The sequence below is a fragment of the Poecilia formosa genome, unplaced genomic scaffold (genome assembly GCF_000485575.1).
Source record: "Poecilia formosa unplaced genomic scaffold, Poecilia_formosa-5.1.2 Scaffold1, whole genome shotgun sequence".
In the NCBI taxonomy this organism is placed as follows: Eukaryota; Metazoa; Chordata; class Actinopteri; order Cyprinodontiformes; family Poeciliidae; genus Poecilia; species Poecilia formosa.
The window spans coordinates 6881352-6898609 of NW_006799940.1; the positions used below are offsets into that span (position 1 = coordinate 6881352).

General features: G+C 38.4%; 2 protein-coding genes across 2 annotated transcripts in view; one reads left to right on the top strand and one right to left on the bottom strand.

Annotated features, from left to right (window-relative positions):
- slc22a16 (solute carrier family 22 member 16) overlaps positions 1-6936 on the bottom strand; it is a 14000-nt gene extending 7064 nt beyond the window's left edge. The window contains exons 1-5 of the mRNA XM_007547922.2: positions 6736-6936; positions 5503-5979; positions 4041-4158; positions 1202-1845; positions 270-288 (exon numbers count right to left, since the gene is read on the bottom strand). Coding sequence (XP_007547984.1) covers positions 270-288; positions 1202-1845; positions 4041-4158; positions 5503-5979; positions 6736-6779 — 1302 coding nt within the window. The 5' untranslated portion in view covers positions 6780-6936. The remainder of the gene's footprint in view (positions 1-269; positions 289-1201; positions 1846-4040; positions 4159-5502; positions 5980-6735) is intronic.
- Positions 6937-12239: 5303 nt separating this feature from the next.
- Positions 12240-17258, top strand: part of LOC103135080 (methyltransferase-like protein 24) — a 35582-nt gene continuing 30563 nt past the window's right edge. Inside the window, exon 1 of the mRNA XM_007547677.2 lies at positions 12240-12881. Within this exon, the coding sequence (XP_007547739.1) occupies positions 12543-12881 (339 nt within the window). The 5' untranslated portion in view covers positions 12240-12542. The remainder of the gene's footprint in view (positions 12882-17258) is intronic.

The window sequence follows — 17258 nt, forward strand, 5'->3', positions numbered from 1 at the left end:
TAAAGGAAGAAAAGTTATTAAAGGGGTGTTTCATCCCAAATTTTTGAGTGCAACATATGCCTAGCAGATAAATTCAACTGCAGGATTTAAAAGAAATTAAAATAGGAGTGCGTTTATATTTACTGGAAACTAAAAGACCAAAACATTCAGCTTAACTGATTATACGGGTTTAGTAAAGGAACAATTCAGTCGATGGATTGAGGCTGCAAATTTTCAAAAAATAATACTCAGTTTTTTTCTCAGAGGAACTGACAGCTTAAATGCGGGACCTGGGTGTAGCCCGGTACTCTGAGGATAGCATTACATTACATCTGTGATTTGTTCAACAAATCTTATTTTCTTTATTAGATGCGATGCGGAAACCATTTAGCCAAGGACAGTTTGTGTTCATTCTTGGCTCTCAGTTACCATAAACAGAGCTGTAAACAACCCCAACTTGGACAACAGCACATGTTTCTCACTCACACATCACTGAAGTATTACAGCATGGAAAAGTTTAGACACCACAGACTAAACCTTTAATGAATGGTTAAGAGAACCAAATAAAGGACAAAGGTCACAAGTTAAAGATGAAAAATACCTACCTCAATAGTTAGAGCCTCGGTTTTGCTATATGAAATCAAATCTACTTCCATGCAAAGCACAGACAAAATATAACAAAGGATGGAAAACATCTTAGGTTAATCTCTCAAAGATCGTTTTGTTCCATCAACATGTTCTTGGCCGTCTTTGAAAAATAATTAATTCTTCAAAGAAGAAAATCCTGCAGGATTTTAATTTAAGATCTTTTTCAAACTGTCACGGGGGAATAGAGACTGATTCAGTTATTTACTGACACTGTTTTCCCATTTCCCACTAATGCTGCTGTAACTAACATCTGTTTTATTTGGATCTAAGCATAAAAAAATGAAGGCCATTTTCATTTTAAGATTTTGTTTTTTAACCTAGCCTGGTTTAAACGACGATTGAATTGAGTGTGCTGCTGTTTCAGATGCTCAATAAGGCATCTGATAAGGATAACTTGCATTAAGGCACATATTTAATGCACTATTTAAATCCATGGCAGATGTGTAGTGATGTAAATTGTGGTATTAAAGTATTGAAAGCTAAACAGCATCCATTATAAAAAAATATAAAAAAGTGCCAGGATTAGATTCTGGTAAACAGATTTTGTTGCCTATATTCCCCTAAAGATATTTACAAAAATATATCATCATTTACATCTTGCTTTAGAATAGATATACTTAATGTGTAGTTAAAGTTATTTTTGATTTGACACTCACCAGCCAGGAAAAGATTAACATACTGGTTTCCTCCCAGATTCACTGAACCCAGAGAGAAGACATAGTAGCCCAAGCTGCCAATGAACCAGATGGCCCACACTGTGCAGGTACGGCCTGCCATCCTCCAGCTGCAAAACAGATCCAGGATGGATAGCTTCTTCTCAGGTTGTGCGGGCCTCTCCCCCTCCTCCTTCTCTAGCAGTGTTTTGCCATTCTCCGACTTCATTGGCTCCAGCAGATCCTCCGCCTTGAGTCGGCACTCAAGTCCGTTGAATCGGGCTATTGTGTCCAGCAGGGCCTGAGCCTCTTGGTAACGGCCCTTGGCCATTAAATAGAAAGGCGTCTCTGGGAACTTCCAGCAAAACAGCAGAAAGGGTGAGGTGCATATGGAGAGGATGATCTGGTAGATCCACCAGACTCGGACTAGGTAACCCGTCAGAGCCACCACCATGATGCCGACTGCAAAGGCCGCATGGATGTGCATGGAGGTCCACGTACGCACCTTGCTGCCAGTGAACTCTGTCACATACACGAATACAACAACCAGGTAGCCGCTGGACGCCTGTCAACAGCAACGAGGAACAAAGAAAGAAGACTAACATTACAGGAGAAATCATTTGTGCAATGATTACAGTACAGAAGTTGCAGAGTTAAATGGCTTTTATGGGTTCTTTGTGTTACTACTGTGGGCACCGAATGCAAATCGTCCGCTTGTGTTTAAATGGGGCTTGTCTTCCTTTTCAGACCACATACTTAAACTCTTTGAAGTTTTACTGCCATACAACATTGCCAACATAAAAACAGTACAACAAAAGCTCTGCGTTTAAAATGGGTGCAACGCAAGTATCCATAAAGACTCATATCTTCCCTAAATCGCCAAACATTTGTCACCACAAGTGACTGTTTTCTTTGCCATATTAAGTAAATCCCTCCGTAACACACTGTCTTAATAATTTAAAACTGTGCGGTGAGGATTCAAAGCTGAGCTTCATGGCTTCAAAGCTGCGCAGTTACAGTTGGTAAGTTGGGACTATCTGATCGCCTGATTCTGTGTGAAAAACAACAGCTGTTGCCGATGAGGAAAGGGGGGTTGGAAAAAGATGGTGGAGAATAAAATTACCAAAGATTTCCTTTCAGCACAACTTACTAACCATATGTTTCTCAGCCTATAATGTCTATGATTTATTTTTTTCTCTTGTGAACATGTTTTTAATGTTAAATGATTTCCTGCAAATTGGAGACATTTTAACATGCACAACTCTGAAAAACTTTACCTAAAATAATAGGCCACATAAATACGTAAATTAAAAAAGAAAAAAATCATATTTTTTTTTTTTACATATAGGAGTTTTCTTCATAAACAGAAAAAAGAATCCTGATCTTAGTGGGAAAATAACAAGTCTGCCAGTTTCTTTTTTTTTTTTTTCCTTTTGCTCATTTGGTAGCCTATATAAGTTATTGTGCTCCCTTGCTGTAAGGACCTATATTGATACAGCCAAGTGCTAAGAAAGCATATATAAGATAAAGTAGGTTTAAGACTGATTAAAGTTATCAAATGGTGTGTTTGTGATTTATTCATTTTAAATTTCAGTGTCCAGTTGTAGCTTCGACGGAGACCTGCAAAAGTACTGTGAGCTCTTAACTTCTTTCATATTTTCTCTAATCAGTACACAGTGAAAGAAAAAGGATCTATGGTTTACCAACTTCTTGTGTGTGTATTTTAATTTGTACTCCTTACTCTGACACCATAAATAAAATCTTGTGTAACCAGTTGCCTTCAAAAGTCACTTTATTAGTAGAAAGAGGTTACTTTTGTTTAACTTATTCTGAGTAGAGGCGGCTGTTCCGTCACAGTCTCAGATGTGTGTTGAAGAAAACCAATAAACAGGCACCAGATGTTAAAAAAAAAAAGGTAAAACGGATCAGGTGTTGTGTACGTCCTTGAGGAATAAGAAACACATCAAACAGAAATAATGTGATAATGTGGCATATAATATTACAAATCAATCTAATAGCAGCACCGTCAAGCCAACATCTGTCTTGCTTGTTTCCCCATGAGTTCTCTTGAGCAACGAAAAGCCAATATTGTGTTTACTTTTGTGTTCCTGGCTTCCTTTATCTTGGATCACCACACCTGAATTTTCCCTCTGTGGAGCAAGAAAAGGATTTTCCCATTTCCTCCAGTATTACTTTGGACACAGTGTGGCAGAAGTGAAAGTTCCTTCTTAGATCTTCGTCTAAAGTTTAAGAGACTTTATTATTATTATTATTATTATTATTTATTATTATATTTCATGCAGATTATATATATTATATTTGATGCAGATATTTGCAGACTTTTTTTTTGTGGCGTGACAAAAGATATTTTCAATACCATGGTAAATAGGCAGTTTCAGCCTAAGAAAAATGTCCAAAATTTAATTAAATGCCCCATTAAAATGTGTCAGAGGCATACAGTTTAAGGATTCGCAAATTTTATGGCAGTATTAAAATACACTGTCCCTTGAGTTCTCTTCTTTCTTTTGCTCAAGTTTGTTAAAATAAAAAAACAACAACATTCCACTCTTTCAATTGTCTCGTTAATAAAGTTGATACATTCACATGAGCGGAAAGAACTAATTGTTAAAGTAGCTCAGTGTCAATCTGGATTTTGCAGTAAGAAACAGTTTCTAGTAAATGGTAGAGTTGGAAATTTAAGAGTTATTTCAAATACCAAACAATAAAGGATTAGTAATTCTAAACAAACCTTGACCTCACCATGGCCAGCAGAAAGCGAAGCACCACAAAGAAGTAGTAGTTCAGAGAGAATGCCACGGCCACCCCAAGTGCAAACTGACACAGGCTTGTGATCATCAGAATTTTCACACGACCAATTCTGTTGAAAAGACAACCATGGATAGAGTGCAAAGAGGCAGGGGAAGACAGACATGGACAGAGAAACAGAGGAAGAGGTTTCATGTTTAGGTCAGACTTGTAACAAAACATCAAGGAATTCTTTGGTTGCAACACCTGGTAGACTAATTTAAGGCTTTTTGATGGAGTTATCATTACTAAACGATGATAACTCAATTGTTTCATGTAGTATATTATTGACATCATTATCTCCTGCTTTGCTGGAGAAGCTTGACAATCACCCATTCATTTAAGGCAGGTGTTCAGCAGTAGGGAAATAGCTAACACATGCAGAGCAGTGGGCCCTGAGGACAAGGGTTGGGGATCCCTGGTCTATTGCACTACATTTCAAAATTTGCACATAATTTTACTGCACCACCAGTATGCAATATAGTGGAGATTAAATAATGTCAGAATTTAAAAGATGGAGTTTCTGAGAATGGCTAAAGTAAATCTGGAGTTTGTGTTCCCTTTAATGGAGTTCATGCTTTCCTCTCTGTCAATAACATCTGAAAGTTCAATGAAAACCATGAGGACAAAATAAGACAGACGTGGAAAATGAAAAGTGTTGATGCTGTGTTTTCCAGTATGGAACGCAAGAGAAATATGTAAAGGCAGATGTCTATGTCAGCTTTACCAGATATCCAGTCTGTAAATACACAAATATAAAGTTTGTATTTCATTTTATTTAAACAAAAAAATCTGTTTTGCAGGTTTATGGCAAGGTTGGAAAACTTTAACCATGTCCATAATTTAAATTTACACATGCAAGTCCAGATGCTGTGTCAAGAAATAATGTTTTATCAACTACTAATGTTTAATCGGTATAAAATTACCTTTCCAAGAAAATAATCTGTGATCTGCCAGTGTAGACCCTTTTGAATGATTTGGTAGAATCCATGCCAAGCATGCTCTCCTATAAATGCTGACCAGCCAAGTCTCAGCTGTTAAGCCATGTCAATTTATCCATCTGAGCTCTCCCAGTGTTGCTTCAGAGAGTTTGAGAGGGCGCACCCAATGCCAAGTTTGAAAGTGATCATAGTTTAGTGTGGTCTAAAAGAGAAATCAGCTGTTACACTGTTTAAAAAATAGTCTTGATGTGGAGGATATATTTGAAACAACTGCCAACATGCAAGCATATCTTTTCTTTAAGATGTGAAACATTTCATAATTAGTTGTCATATGTTTTTCACAGCTGTAATTCTGATTAAAAAATAAATTAATTAATTAAATAAAATAAAAATAAAAACAATAATAAAAACAGAATTATAATTCACAATAAAATGCTTTGATTTCTTTCTTGTTCCATTCTGGAACCGCTGCTTACCTGTCAGCAATGTCCCCAAACAGCAGCGCTCCAACCAGCACGCCAAGCATGAAAGTTGGCTGGCACAGCTTGGCCAGCCACTCCTTTTCACACACCAAGTCCCAGTCTGTCACAATGCTACTATGAACTTCGGTGTGGTCGTAAACAAAGTTCCCACTGCAGTCTTTCATAGTTTTGTTGCCATAATAATCATATGTAAAGTCCTGGGGGTTGATGCGCAGGGCGGAGCGGCATCGGCTGAGTTCCCATTGCTCTCCCTCGGATGTTCGGACCACCAAAGGCCCGCCAGCTGGCTTGATGACTGGAAAGACACTTTCCAGACTGGATCCAGTTATATTACCATACAGGACGTCGGTGATGTTGCCTGGCACGCTGCACACAAAGTTTGGAGTCTCGACCAGAAAGACTGAGGCAAGGTAGTGGATTCCACATGATGTGGCCTGGAAGACAGCAGCGAAATACAGACAAGCCTGGAACCTGGAGAGGAGTTAAAATATAAATGGTTAGAAAGGGGAAATCATTCTGGTATGTTTAATATACATCTCTGACTCCTAATGATTGTCGGTGTACCTTTCTAAGGAGACAGTGCACTGAATAAAAACAACCTGTTACAAAAGTATTCATACTGCTTGAACTATCTCAGAGGTTTTCACATTACACTTTTTTCACAGCCCAATATGAAAAAATGCATAGTAGCGTTCTTTCTGTTCTTGATTTTTACAGACATATATCTTCAAAACATTGTGCATATGTGGCTTGAGCCCTTTGCTCTGATACCCCTAACTACAGCCAAATGCAACCAATTGTTTCCAATAATCAACTAGTCAGAAAATAGTGTTTTTGGTACTATTTTGCAAAGAATACTTTAAGTATGATTTACTTTTATGTTTAACATGAAATTGGCTCAGAAGTGCTGAAAACAAATGTACACCACAATCTGTGATTGTAACTTGACAAATGGTGGAAAGGTAAGTTGGGTATGAATACTTTCTCAGTGCACTTTATTGACCAGCCAAAATATAGAAATAATTTCAACCTGACCCTTTATTGTCTGCATCCATCTGCCAGTGTAAAAATGAAAACTCTAGAAAGCAAAAATTATATGATACAATGAAGAAAAAAAAAATAAAAAATAATATTATATATTCCGAATATTGTCACCTGGCTTTCATGAAGTCAACAAAAAAAAAGTGGGGTGATGAGGATAGCTAAGGACAGAAAAGCGTTGTTTACCTTTTGAAGTGTCCATACTCGTCGAACATCCTCTCCACTGTCATCTTTGCTGTCTGTTTTTGCGCCTCGGCGCTCCCGGTTGCGACTCTCCCAAGCGGACAGCGGAGCTTTGTCTGAGCGCCTCAGAGCCGAAAGTGTCCAAGATGACTTTCACTCGCGGTGAGTAGAGTAGGAGGGGCGCAAAAATATATTATTCACAGATTGCACACACACACACACACAAACACGCACACACGCACACACGCGTGTATAGTAGATATGTTCTCAAAAAATTCGTCTTATACAGGGTGATGTTTCTCAGTCAAACAAAGCTTGTTATGACCCTGTTAATATGATCATCTCTGTTTCTTTTATTTTTTATTTTTTTTCCCCAAGTCACTCAAATGTGATCAAAGGCTAAATAATCGGGGCTTTGATGCAATCATGCGACCATCAATCGTGTTAAATTGACACAATCAATGACAGCGAGCTTTTAAGCAGTCACCTGATAGCGATCCCAGATGAGGGGGGTGGTGGGGGGACTAACACGTAATCTAACCGTATAGAGATCCTATTTTAGGGATACAGTATAGAGACAGAGAAGCTCCTCTTGTAAGCATGCCGTTGTAAACACCAACCATGTTTCCCCCTGGGCGACCCGGGCTTTCTATAAACATATATCTGCTGTAATCTGCTACCAGTGGAAAGTTAAACCCTATAAAGATTCCAACTGCTGTAAACTAGTCAGACTTTTACAGAGTGAGAAAACTGGCGATGAACAGCTGATTTTATTATCACTAACTCTAACAGCAATATTATGTTTGCACTTCTTCGGCTTTCATCTACCTTCTGTTCATAGCAAATGTATCAACACCCCATTGAATATGTGATCATGGAGACTGCACAACAGATAAGGACAGGGGTGAAGATGTGGTGAACTTTAAAGTAAAGTTGAATTATAAAACAACATCCCAAGCTCTGAACATCACCGTGGGCTTGACTTAATCCAGCTAAAATGTGGAGACTAGCTTAACTAACCTGTGATGACATGACTCCAGGAGGGATAGCCTAGACAAGAATAGCATTTGTTCAGGAAGCAGTTCGCTTCTAAGATCATTTAATTTTTTTTTTTAGCTACATGCAAAAATGCTATTTGTGATAATACACAATCATTGTGTTGTTGAGATGATAGAAGCATCATTTTAAATAATTTTTTCCCCTCATCAAATAGGAGGAAGGATGGAAACAAATAAAGGGCGGTCCTGGAAAAAAAAAACTGTCAAAGGGCTACTAAAGAGTTAAATTAATGCAATGATTCTCCTAGGTTGTGCTTGTGCCAGGAGTTAACAAATGCTATCCTATCCTAAGTTATTTTTGCAAAGGAGAATGTCAAAAGGCTGGTGATGACACGGTGCTTCTATCTTTGATGGCAGCAAAAGTTGGTTTTCATAAAACATTAACTTTGGGTTATGTTTTATTGATTTTTGCAACCGAGAAAATAGTAAATATTGTAACATTTTCTTCAATTTTGTTGTTACTGACTACAGGAAGAGAAAGTTTGAGTTTGTAACAGTAAACTCACAAGGAGTGTGAATACTTTTCCGGCGCCTTTACATTGTGTGTGTTTTTTTGTTTTTTGTTTTTTTTTATGTTTTTTTACTGACATCACCTTAATTCACATATCACAAAGTTATTTGTAACTGGATCAGTGTTGTCAATATCTTATTGTGCCAATAAAGTTTAGGTAGAATCTTCTGCATTTCTTAGAAACCTCAGAATTAGGGTAAAGAAATAAATTGTTTGGCATGATTGAGATCACAATTCCCACACGTCACTGGAGTGATTTTGACACTGTAGCCTATGCCTGCTTTGTTTATGCATTTGCTCCTAGCTTTGATTAATGATTAATATGTGCTGTAGCTGTCGCTGTATTGACTCAGTGCATCTTGCTTTGGCTGGATCCAGCAGGAGTGCTGATATTATCTGTGGCAGTGTGGTGCACGCTGTCAGATGGAAAATAAATAAAATGGATCACCACTGCCAACTGATAAGATCATTTATAAATAGCTTTCTTTGAAAAATACTTTCTCTTTTTTATATCAAAACAGCTGACTGATTTGTCCAAATCCATTAAGTAAAGGCATGACTGGGGGTGTTGCTTTTCTGTTAGCAAATCGTAAAAGTTTGCAGAAGACATTTTTTCCTAAAGAGCTTAGTTATCAAACATTTATAGACAGCAGTAAAACGTTTTGTCCGTACAAGTAAAGTGCATCCCCACTCTTCCATGTCCCTCCTTGTTATCCTCCGTCCGTCTCGGGATTTCTTATGTGCTATCCTAATGCACATACTAGTGTATGTGCATTAGGATCTCTTCCATTACTAGTGTAAGAGGAAATAGCATTTTTTTTCTCCTTGTGTGTGTCAATGAAAGGTTGATTCACAACCCTTTTTAGAGGTTTGGACCATTATTTGTGCATTAGAAAAGTTATTGTTTGTTTTATTTTGTCTGTAAGTAGAAACCGTATTTACTAAATGTTTTCAGTGGGCGATATTGAGTTTCAACAGCAACTGATAAAATGAGCCAACACTTGTTTCACCCTCATTCAAAAGGTAACTGGAATATTCTTGCTTTAAAAAATAAATAAATGAATAAGTAAAGTATTATAAAATTTTGTCCAATAACCACTTAAGATATTACGATCCTTTAAAACGTTGTTGGTTGCACTTGTGAACATTATAAACATAGAGCTTTGCAACATTACACTGAGACGGTGAATGGAAACACAGCACTGCAGCACTATACATCACATCTGATACAAAATAAGTAATTTTCTCAGCAGTACATTCTCAGCTGGTTCCTCCATTTTTTATTTTTTTTTACTGTGACATGTCAGCATGTCGTTATGGTAACTCTTGCTGACCTTACCTGTTGTGTTTATGTGTTTTTTGTAAAAACAGAACCCATACAGTCAGTACATCATCCAGTTAGCAAGTGGCTGCAGTGACAGTTTTTCAAAAGTGTCAAAGTGAAAGAGACTAAATATAAATGCTTGTCAAACCTTTTCTGATTTGTTATTGCAAAAACAATTAGAAAAGCATGTACAATATTGATGTCCTTCTTCTTCATAATCGTTAGTTTGCTCCATAAAATCCATATAAATCACATTAAAAGGTTGTGTTGGAAACATGACAAAATGTCCAAAAGTTAAAGGTGTATACGCGTGCAAGATGCTGGAGAAGCTTTACTCGTTTTTAACATGTTGTTTTTACGCTTTGCTGACAGAAATGTCGTGTGTGGCTTAGTTTCAGATTGCATCAGCGCATGTACCTGTGTGGGGATATAGCTCTTTGAACTTGTGTTTGTGGGTGATAACTTGGAGCCCAGCGGAGCGCAAACACTGTCTAACCTTCACCTGCTCCTGTCACAACTGGTTTCTTCCCACTTCAGCAGCCGGAGGTTAAAGGATAAACGTCAGACTGTTCATCCAGTCCCCAGTGTGGCCACCGGCTGTGAGGAAGCTTCAACTCTGAGCTGTTTTAATCAAGCTGATTCCAGTTTAACCTTAGTTACGAAACCTCAGCACAGTGCAGGATATGCTGCACTTAGATTTTAATTACAGGGAAGATTTGGCCTGTTTTCTGGTGTCACTGACACTTATCTTCATCTTTTTTTTTCTTTTTTTGCTCATTAGTTACCCTAACGTTTGCCTTCTTCCTTTAAAACATCAGCAGCGTGTCTCACTGAATCGAAGCAGCTATTTCCAGATGTGGGGTTTATTGGTTAAAAAAAAAACAACTCCTGACTCGTCTGTAATAACATTTTACACTTTTTTCATCAAGATGAATGACTTCTGTTCTTTGAAGGAGTGAAAGAAAAAAGAACTGGCACAGATGTATTCCTCGTGGCAGCAGATTTTGGCTTTACATTTGGAGGAATCAGTAACTCGTCTGTCACCACAGAAATCCCCGACTGTGTTCCATAAAAAAAAAATAAATAAATAAATAACAGAAACACAGTTTGATGCTCTGCACACGTCAGACATTCTGACGTCCCTTTCATCTAAAATAAAAAATGGAACGTTCTTGTACATGTAAACAAATAGGCCTGTAGATGAATTTCGTCCAAATGTGCCTCAGTTCATTTCGTGTTATCAGTCATTTAAACTGTCAGGATTCCTTCCTTGTGCTTTCATTATGTCCATCATCTGTTAGGTTTTGGGTTGACCTGCATTGCATTGGACATTTACAAACTGACGCGACGTTTTAATGCATTCCATATGGAAGCAAAAAAAAAATTGCTGACATTGTACCACCAGATGGCAGCAGAGCTGGCTGGACACTAGTCGTATTTTCTTTATAGAAGGAAATCAGTTGCATTATGCCAAACTCCAATTAGAGGTTAAATTGCAAACTACATATAGTTTGCCATAGTATATCAATGTGTAGTCTATTTAATGACTACACATCACAAGAAGGAGGGTAGGTAAATGTAGATCACTGAGATTATGGCAAACTAATAAACTTGCTTTCTTTTCTTGAAATCACAAACAGTGCATAATAGTCTAGTCACGTTTTCCATTTAAATAATACTGGTCATTGCTTATTAAACTCAATCAAAAACTGAACCGTCAGCTTGATCTCAAAGTTCTAATGAATCAGATGAGTAATTATGACCCTGATTTTGTTGGACATTTTTTTTCTCTCTACCTCAAGGGAGCAGCAGAGAGTTACTGTGAGATAACGTTCAAAATCAAGTTCGTCAATGAGTTTTAACAGTTGTAGCAAATCAACTTTATTATCAGCACAAACCTGGTTGGATTTCAGTCCAGAAACATTATAAGATACATTAGACAGAGGTGCTTTCCTCCATCTAAAACATAATCCTCTATCTTAGGCCATACATGTCCTTATGTAAATGCCCTTTACCTAAGGGCATTTAAAAAATAGGTCAACAAGAAGAGACAGTGCAAGACTTTGTTGTTAATGGTGCTACACAAACCATCAATAATGATATTAATAGATGATACAACAGTAGTAAGTACATAGAGATACTTAAAGCTGTAAATTCTACTTTGTTATTACTGCAAACCTAATGCATATTGAATTTCATCGAGGTGGTTGATAACAACAAAAAAAAACCATATACTTTGAGAAAGTATATTGATAGAAATGTATATAATAATTACGATTAAATGGCTCATCTGAGGGTGATTAAACAACAACAAACACATTTTAACGCATTCTTAACCAAACTTACATCTTTGTTCATGTTGCTGAAAGAAAACAGTAAACTTGGGAATGAATGTGAGGAATGTTATGCAACGACGAGCCACCATGAGTCAACGGTACAACCAACAGAGGCCGAGCAAGTCCTGTTTAAAGCTGGAGCTGATTAGCTGGCCCTGCCCATATCTGGAGTTTTAAAGAAACCCGAGATGAAAAGGTGGAGGGGGGGAGAAACTCCATGTGTGTATTTATGTGATGTTATCCTGACAGGGAGAATAAGACGAGCAAGAAGAGGGGGGTGTGTGTGTGTGTGTTTGGTAGAAATGGAGCTTGCGAACTTGAGGAGGGAGGTACCAAAACGTTCAGCGGACTGCACACATGTGCAACAGAATCTGCTTTCAGGAATGCGTCATTAAGATGAACACAGTCCTGCTGGAGAAGGATCCATACTTGTGTGTGAGTTTGAGTCTGAACAGAGGTCATTTTGACATGGTAGAGATTCAATAGCTCTTTAATGGAGTTCTGGAGAGGGGAATGGAAGATGGGGTAAAAACAGCAAAAAGTAAGCAAAAAGATGGACTAAAGAGAACCATACAGACCAGATGGGCATGTGCAGAGAGAAAGTGAACGTGGGATTGCTGCTGCGTTTGGCTGCTCTGCTTACAGCGCTGTGTTGGTGCATTCACGTTGTTTACCTGGAAATCAGCTGGCAGAGCTCCCCCCCACCCACGGCTTTGGGACATCCCACCCAGCATGATCTGAACCGGGACCAACAACAAACCAGAATGAAACATGGCCCGGTGGAAGAGCAGGAGAAAGACTTTGAAAGCAGAACCTCTTATCTTCACGCACTCATCCAGGACGGTCAGGTCAGGAAGCAAAACGTGGACAAAGAACAGCTGCTGCCACCGTGCTGCCCACCTCTCAATCCTCACAGAAAGGTATGGTCATGATTGCAGTGTGGTTATAATTGTTGTGACCACATTGGATCCTAATTCAGTGTTATCAGTCTAACAAGTGGGTCAGTTTGGACCCGTTTGCTTCATCTCTGTGAATCACTCGGTAATCCCAAGAGGGCGATGATGAAGGAAGAACGGTCAGCAGAATCAATGCATGTTCAATGTTCTCTTATGAAAACTTCAAGGAAGGGTTTGTCAATCTGGCTTTAGTTTCTTCAAAGCTGTGTTTTTGTTTTTTGTTGTTTTTTTTGTTTTTTTTTACAAATGTCCACCGCTTCAACAGGCATGGATTGGCAAGTATGAAGAGCTTTGCACAATTATACATCTTGAATTTCTTAGCATGATATCACTGTTCCAGAATAAACTTCAATGTATTTCACTGGGACTTCATGTGTTAGACAGTGAAAGGATTATCATTATGTTTTTTTTTTCCTTTTGCTGTAATAACAGCAGCAAGTCTGCCAGAGGAATTTCTTTACTAGCTTCGAACAACCAGAAGCTACTTTTTCTCTAATGTAAAATAGCCCAAACTCAGTCATATTTAATGGAGAGCATCTGAGAAAACCAATTTTCTAAGGCTTGCCACTTATTTTCCATTGGATTTTGGTGTGTTGATACATATAGCCTCAAGTTGTTTTTTTTCCCTAGTCTCTTTATCCCTGTCAAGGGAAAGCAACCCCACAGCTCGATGCTGCCCCAGGTATGTTTGGGGTGACGGCGTGCCCAGAAGAATTTGTAGTGCAAGTTTTCAACTTCACATAGTAGTTTGCATAAAATTCGAGCACATTCTTCCACACGTTTGAATTATTCCTGCATGGCTTGAGGCAAATTTTAAATCAGTCATACTATGACCTACTTTTATCAATAACTCTCTTCTTGCCCCTCTTCCAAAAAGCCCTGCTTTGTAGAGTTCAGCAATAATAGATGTCCACAGAGTCTCCCACCTGTGTTGTTGATCTGAGCAAATGCGCAAAAGTGGACCGCTTTGCTGCTTCTCTAAATAATACTCCCCTTCCCATGCCTGGCCTGTCAACTTAGGTGGACATTTCTTGGTTTGCAGTTGTATCTTGTATCTCTGTCCATGTTTGAGTGGATCGTATATTTCTCCGTGAGATGTTAAAAGCTCCAAAAAAAAAAACTATTTTATAACCTAACCTTGTTTTTAATAACTGACGTTGCTTTTATGCCTCTTGGTCTTCATGATGCTGTTTGTTGACAAGAGTTCTCTGACAAATCTCTCAGGTTGTTAAAAACTGTGAAGGCCTCTGGAGCCACCCAGGAGGAATCTGTGACTTCTGTAGGCTGTGTCTTCCTCCTCCGTTGTATAAAGCGGTGTCATAGTAAAGAGGGGTTGAATGAATTGCACTCCACAGTGCAATGCATTCACTCTTCTGACTTTATCCTGTGAAAAGTTTGCTAGGCCATGCGTTGGTATTTTCTCTCTCCTTGACTTTGTGAGGATTAGTCTATAAGATTAGTTTCAGTGACATGTCAAAATGTGGAGGAAGTCTGAGCGTTTCTCGCAAAACAATGCGACTCATGCACTGTGAGCGTCAGCTGCAAGATCCCTTGTAAAGATCTGTTCAAATGCACTGTCTTCTGGAGCAGACGGCTCCACACACACACAAACACATGCACACACACTTCAGGAGGCTGAACCTGATAACTTGCTGAACCTGATGACTTGCGAGATGTGAACTCCTTTGTTTTTAGTCCCTCTTCATGTCTTTCTCTGTGATTATTTAATCCCCTTATCTTCCTTTTAGTTCCCCCGTCCCATTCTCCTTCACACAAGATGCACACTCACTCAAACACGCGTGGCAAGCTTGCCCTTGCCTGATCCCGATCTTGCCTCCTTTTATTCCACTCCGCTGCTTTTCCTTATTATGTTCTTTAAAGCATTCCCCACCCATTCTAGTTTTGCCTTTTAATCTTTTACAGCCTAAATTACCTCAAGACACATGAGCAACAGTGAGTTTTAAATGCCACAAAAATCACTGCAAGGCTATCATGCTGCAGTGTGAGATGAGCACTTGCACGCACCGTCAATAATACAAGGATGCCATATGCTGACTTTCTCTGATTCTTAACTCAAATTTTGCCTCATAAGATGCCTCGGGGGGCCTCAGTAGAAATTCCGTGTTATGTGTTGCTCCTCCTTAAGTGTTTCTTTCTCGCTACTTTCATTTCTCCTTCTCTTTACTCCCTTTAGGCTCTCATCTTGAAGATCACAGCACCTCTTTTGCTCTGCCATGTTTAGCATTCCCCGCTCTCATCCTCTCTCTTGCTTTCTCGAGTCTTGTGTCATGGGAGCTCACTTCTCATTTTTGTGTCCACTTCTTATTTCGTCAACATTATTTCATGCATTGCAGATGAAATAATAAGCTGCAAAGCAAAGCTGATGTTCTGGAAGGAGGATGGTAGGCATTTAAGGATTACAGTGTGAAGATTTAAATAAATATTGAGGCAATTTTAAAGAAAGGCTCTTAATATTTAGTGATTTTTATTTTTCAGCTGTGTCATTGCAATAGCAAGAATTTAAAAATGTATGGAAAATTTGTATATTTGAGTTGTTCGCTTTGGTCTCACTGTTTCAGCCACCAAAACATAAAAAAAAATCGCACCTTACAAATGTCTGTCTATGAGCTGATCTGAGCGATAAGAACATCTTCAGTCATGATTAAACACATACAAGAGTATCTTAATAACGTATAACATCAGAAATCATGGGAACATTCTCCATTTTGCTACGTTGTAACCACAATTTTGTGGTTGGTTTGCAGTTGTGTATCCTCTTTTCATTTTAGGACAATAAATTCTTTCATGAGAGCTTAAAATATGTACTCTTATAAAGTTTAACCTACCGTACTTTTCGGACTATAAGCCGCTACTTTTTTCCCACACTTTGAACCATGCGGCGTATAGCCCGGTGTGGCTTTTCTGTGGACTTCAACCGCTGTGGGGGGGGGTCTTTAGCAGGAAGTCAAAATTGGAAATCAAAGAAGAAAGTGCTCATTTTCGTTTAGAACAAGCACATGCTAGCAGCAGGCATGACGGAGAAATTTCTTCAAACTCACATGATGCAGCTTTTAAGTTGAGCAGTACAGGAGGGAAACAGAGCCGCTGTACGTAAGCTGAGACGGAGAATTGCATCCTTAATAAATCTAGCAGATTTATTAGGACGACGCTGCCCTCTGCTGCCCTCTGCTGGGTCCTTATGGAAAACCAAGAGCGGCAGAGATACCATCGGCTTATAGCCCGGTGCGGCTTATATATGTACGTTTCCAATTTTTTTTTTTTTTTTTTAATTGTAGCATTGTAGCTGCGGCTTATAGTACAGTGTGCTCTATAATCTGGAAAATACAATAATTTTATTCCTTCAAATAACAGCTGTACTATTGAACTGTACTACATCTGCTGAGATTAAATACACAAATCTATATCCATCCATCCATCCATCCATCCATCCATCCATCCATCCATCCATCCATCCATCCATCCATCTATTTTCTTTACACCCTTGTCCCTTAGTGGGGTCAGGAGGGTTGCTGGTACAGATCTATATTTTATATACTAAATATATCATTCTGAAGGTTGCACTATATTTTATTTAGGGGCATCAGATTACAGAGGGCTAAGTTTAAATTCACACCATATCTTTCAGATGTTTATTTGCAATGCATTTTTAGTTGCTCTACGAAATGAAATCCAAATAAAATCCACTGTGTCTTTCTGTCACATTTTTAAATGTGCAATTGAATGACAATAAATTCTGTCTATGTCTTGTGTAAGGTGATAAAATATGAAAAACAACAGGGACAAATGCTTTTGCAACATACATACATTTATGTAAAAACCCGCATAGAATCCAACAATGCTGGCAGAAGAGCCAAAGAATCTGAAGAATTTTACAAATCTTTTACTTAGATACACTGTCTTAAGAAAGCTAAGTATTTTTTCCGTAGCTGTAAAAATCTTCCAAAGTACTGAGGATTAACATGCTTATTTAAGTAAATGCATTTAAATATATTGAAAGTATAGTTAACAGATATATTATATACCTACTGCAGATGCATAGCTTTTTGACTGACAGCACTTATGCATAATACAAATACAATGTGCAACTGCTTTCCCAAAAACATCAGCAGACCTGAAGTTGCCAGAAAAAAAAAATAAAAACCTGTATAAAATAGGGCAGGAAACATTCTTAAAAACTCATTTTCAAAATTCCACTCTGGAGCATGTAGCGCTGGAAGATGACAGGACAAGCTGAGCTGACAAAGGTTGTCCTCAATAATGAGCTCTGTGTGTGTGTGTGTGTGTGTGTGTGTGTGTGTGTGTGTGTGTGTGTGTGTGTGT